This window comes from Olea europaea, chromosome 11, assembly GCF_002742605.1.
Source record: "Olea europaea var. sylvestris chromosome 11, O_europaea_v1, whole genome shotgun sequence".
Taxonomy (NCBI): Eukaryota; Viridiplantae; Streptophyta; class Magnoliopsida; order Lamiales; family Oleaceae; genus Olea; species Olea europaea.
In genome coordinates this window covers 28791306-28796620 of record NC_036247.1, presented here as the reverse complement: position 1 = coordinate 28796620, position 5315 = coordinate 28791306, and the positions used below count along the sequence as shown (strand labels likewise).

At 34.5% G+C, this 5315-nt stretch overlaps 1 protein-coding gene across 1 annotated transcript; it reads left to right on the top strand.

Moving 5' to 3' along the window:
- Window positions 1-2536: 2536 nt before the first annotated feature.
- LOC111403986 lies at window positions 2537-4011 on the top strand. The gene is made up of 2 exons (XM_023032682.1): window positions 2537-2961; window positions 3051-4011. Exons 1-2 carry the CDS (start codon window positions 2868-2870, stop codon window positions 3422-3424), a joined length of 468 nt encoding a protein of 155 aa, XP_022888450.1. The 5' UTR covers window positions 2537-2867; the 3' UTR covers window positions 3425-4011.
- Window positions 4012-5315: the final 1304 nt, after the last annotated feature.

The following is a 5315-nucleotide window of genomic DNA, read 5'->3' as shown; positions in this document are numbered from 1 at the left end:
TAATTGTCGAGTGGGTAACATATTAGCATTTGAATGTTATTCCATTAATGAAGAGTTGGGAAAGTTGCTCTTTTATGTCATTTCTCAAAAATGTGCCCCCTACTTTAATTTGTTGGGCAATTTATTTGACCCAAGTTGATAAGAACACATTAATTTCTATATGTTCCAAAGTTGACAAGCAAGGTGGATGTGACATAGGTACCGAAATATTGGATGGAAAGACACCAAATAGCGTGTAGGAGATGAAATTACTAGAAAAAGGTATGACATGCAGCAATGGGATTAAGCCTGCCCACAAAATCTTGTTAAAAAAAATTAAAGAATGACAAGATTGATTTCTAATTACGTGTTAAACGTTTATAGCATGATTGACACGTTGAAAATAGGACGTGAAAATTTAAAAAATAAGTAAAATTTGTTTGTTGTCGTGTCTATTCACATCAAACTTGAGGTGCAACAGAACCTTGCGATTTTTAACTATTAAGTTTTAGAAGTGATCCACGATTCCAAGTAGGTAAACTTGAAGAAAGTAACCTAGATTTTCAGATAAATAAATACTAAGAGTATAGCTCGCTATTTATAACAATGATCACCTATTATTTTAAGCTCAGAACTAACTTTTCTTACATCTTTTAATCGACTCAAAGTAACAACTATGCCCTCAATCATCATGAGCATGTTTGGACATGAAAATTACTTCATAAAAAAAGGAAGTTATGTTTGATTAATAATTAACAACACAACATTTCTAAAGGAAGGAGAGAGTGGTCACCAACTATAATTTTTAGGGAAAATTGCAGCAGCGATTTCTAACCTTTTCATTTTTTGTAGATTTTACTCTAACTTTCATTTTGTGTCAGCGTAGGTTCCTAACCTTTCATAAATATACACTTGAGGTCCATTTGGATGGAAATCATCCAAAATAATTAAAGAATCAACATTCAATAAAATCATCAAAAACACAGTCCAAAAAGGTATCAACATTCAATAAAACCGTCACGATAGCAGATGGTTCAAGAAATTTTCCTAGTCAATCGATAGTGTTTTGGACGGTTTCCGTTCAGATGGATCTCAGGTGCATATTTATGAAAGGTTAGAGACCTTCACTTGCACAAAATGAAAGTTAGTGTAAAGTCTGCAAAAAAATAAAAAAGTTAAAGAGACTGTTGCTGCAATTCTCCCTAATTTTTATTTTGAAAGCTACAAATATAATCTTTAAAATACTTCTCTCTACCGCTTAGTTTTATGAATCCCCTCGTAAAAAGTATAGTCCCCCACCCAAATTTAAAAGTATTTTAATAATAAACATAGGATATTTATGTTGGTCTCTTCATTTGTTTTTGGTGTCTGCACCTAATCGAAACACATACATAAAATTGATATATGCACGCACGTTGTATTTTGCATGACCCAAACCATACGCAATACTTTGGGCATCTAACGACACAACGCAGGATAATGAACCTTTATATAACATAAAATCGTCTAACCGAGCTTTTAAAAAGTCAAACTGCGCCGAAATTAAGAAGTTGCTTCTGAATATATTTAGATTTTTTTTTTCTTCTGTTAGTGTTTTATCTAAATAAAGGAGCTTTATTAATATAATGTAGCTTCTACCGGACGTAAAAGCAAAAGAAAAAAAACAAAAATCCTACCAAACGATGAATGGAAATCTAAAACGAGATAGAGGGGGCGCGGGGGAGGGATTAATAACATTACTTAAATAGACTTTTTAATCAATTATGAAATTAAACCATTGAAATTCAACTATTATAGTTATTCTATAAATCACAATAAATGATATATTGATTACGTTTAGTTGCATTGGACCGATTGCAAAATTTTAAGCTGCAATTTGTAAATGAAGTGTTTTAAATAACAATAAATTATCTTTGCTTTCAAAATTCAAATGAAATTCTAGGGAAAAGTTCACTACTAGTCCCCTACACATTGCCAAGTCGCAAGTTGACACCAACCTTTAAATATAATCGGTTGTGATATATGTACATCATAATTTACAAATTTGTTTATCAACAAATAATGTGGAAAGATTTGATTGGATCAGAATTTCATCAACCAAATAACAGAAAAAACTTCTGACTTTCTTTTTAATACACCATCAATTTGTAAAAGATTATGTAAATAATGATGTACAACAAGTATTTTCCAAATATAATTGCCCGATGAATCCCAAATAACATTAGATTTCCAAAACTACATAAAATTGTAAGGATGAGACCATTAGAGTTTCGTCTTGGCAATTTTTTTCTAGTAGTTCGTTGTCGTAAAGTTGGCTTGATTAGAATCACATAACAATTTAACAGAGTTTTGTATTGTTTCCATTGTTGGCTACTAATTGTGCTATTATGTTAAAGATCAAAGATCCCCGTAAATTGAACGATAGTTTGGCGACCAATTATGCAATATTCTCCAACATTTATAGTCAATTGGAAATGAACAACGGTGTAGTTGGATTTGATTTAGTTTTGCTTTAAAAGCTAGTGAGCTTTCAATATTAATCTATACACACAAATATAGATACAAACACACAAGTCTCTTAAACAAACAACTCTCTAAGCAATGAATGAGGCCTTGCTGCAATTTGTTTAATTGCAATATTTACTACAATTTTCCCTTTTCTGCAACCATCTTGGGATTTTTTCCAACAATTAATATATTTCCTGCCCCTCAATTTACACTCCCTCGTCTTCTACCATTCCTTCTTCAATTCATCTCTCTCTCTCTCTCTCTCTCTCCATCCATAATTTAATTAAGCTTTAAAGTAATCCCATCTCTCCTCTCGAGCCCTCTTATATATAATTCCTCAGAACTTCAAAACCAACAACCAAACCCTATTCATCTAGTCCATGTTAGCTGTGGTTTTCACTACCGTGCAGCCACCTCTCTATTCTCTAACCGCCGAAGCCGCCGATATAACTACAAGAGCCTTATCATCTCAAGGTGGGTATGATCAGGCTTTTTTAGTTGTGTAATTCAATCATTTTAAAAGGCTTTTGGTTAGTTCTTAATTGTTGTTCAGATTTAGACAGGTGACGAAGAGAAATTCTTGGAAACAAAAGCCATGAGCCGAAGGAACGGACCGAAACTTGACCTCAAGTTGAATTTGTCACCACCAAGGATGAGCAGGCCACGAGTTGAGTCTCCAGACCGATCATCGATGGTAGGCGACCCTATGTCTCCGCCAAGTTCCTGCGTGTCGTCCGAACTCAGTCGGGATGAGTCCCTCCTTTACTCCAACAGCCCAGAGGCCACATCCATGGTGCTGGTCGGGTGTCCTCGTTGTCTCATGTATGTCATGCTAGCAGAAGAGGACCCCAAATGCCCCAAATGCAAAAGCACTGTTTTGCTTGACGTTATCCATCAGAAGAACACCAGCACCTCCAAGAGAACAAAGAAGACTTAGCCACCCCCACCCCCACCCCCCTTTCTTTTTGTATTGCAAGTAGCACTATTGTGCTTCCAATTCCAGTATGATTAATAAGAAGGAAAAAGTGGAGCTTGAATAGTGCTATCTTCTGTTTTCTTTTATGTTGTTTCTCTCAATTTCTAAACAAACGAAGTGGATCTAGTATAGGAGTAATGTTTATGGGTGCAGGAGTTGTCCATCTTTAGCAGAAAACCATGTACATGGACAGACCACAACTACCTTAATTTTCTTATCAAAAATATTTTAGGGTAACATTTTCAGGGTCTTTTTGCAATAGACTGGTGTTTGCCTCCACTCCCAGCATGCCACAACAGCAAATCAACAGTCACCTAGCTAAACTCTATGTTGCTAGTAAGAAACGGAATATGGGTAAACCTTTTTTTCCCTGCTTTTTGGACCCACCAGGTGTACCAACCTCACAAGTTCTGGTAAACATAAACAGCCAAATAACTTTTGCCTCCCAATCCGTAGGCCATAACCACTTCTTGTCAAGGATTATGCCACTTTGCAAGAAGAATTTTGACAGATGCAGTAACAAAAATGTAAGTGGCAAGAGATGATTGGATGGAAAAATTGATCGTGTTTTTTAAATCCAATGATAAAATGCCATGAGATATTATGTCAACCTTTCTATCAATCAATCTGGCACTGTAGCACGATTGCATGAATATTGTTGTCATATCTATCTCGCACAATGCAGACAATTAAAAATTCAAATATGATATACATAACATAGCATTATAATAAATAATAATAAAAAAAAACTAAATTTTAAATTATGCATGACATTAAGACTGTAAAATATGCCTCGATATCATCGATAACAAATCAAGGAATAACTTGCTTCCTATAGAGAAATTTAGGCCCCGTTTGGTAGTGATTTTTCACCCAAAAAAAATTCGTTTTTTGATCGTCATTTCACTATTTCAACCGTCATTTTGACTTTTTTGCTCATATGTGGCCCCCACTTTTCTTCCTAATGGTCCAAAAATCAATTCTCAAAATCACTATCAAACGGATCCTTAATATATTTTAACCAAAATAATCAATAACTATTGACACAAGATGTACATGCATGTGGAGTTATTAACTTATTATTAGGGGCGAGATGTTAGTAATGAATCAAGAAAGGGGTAGTTAGGTCTATGTACAAGGAATTGGATTGAAGTTGGGGGTAGTTCGAAGCATTGATAAAAAGAAGAGGCACTATATTAGATTGAGAGACCATTAAAACCAAATAAATGCAAGAGTAATTGAGACAGTTGAGAATAATGAGGGTATTACGTCATATGATAAATACAAATTTAATTCACAGGCTATCTTCTTATTGTTTTTTCAATGTTCATCTTATTCTCTCCCTTTTATTTATTGTTTTTTGCATCTCATACGGCCTTAATTTCTCAACTCAATAAAGACTAAGGCCATCTTCAATTGCCACCCACTACTATTCATGTTTTCCTATTCATTTCAGTTTTTACTCTACACCCCCCCCCACCCCCCTTCCTTTTTCTAAAAGCCAATCTTGATAATTGAATATTATTTGTCAACTCCAGCCTAAAAATGTCACCCTAAAATGCTCTTGGTGTCATGCTCTCTTGCTTAAATTATCTTTGTTATTGAGCACCGTAACATTCTGGACAAGATTAAAAAAAGAAAGTACAAAGTTTATGTGTCGACAAATATTACGTACTCAACACGTGCGCATTTTTGGCACTTGTTTATTTTCTGTTTATAATCGGCAACCCAGAAGTACTAAACCAATTATTTAAGAAGTCCCAAACATGCTAATACTCAATTTCACTCCTTTCCTCCGATCTCCTTAGCATGGAATATGAAATGGTATAGAACTTTTTGTTAAACTTACCTA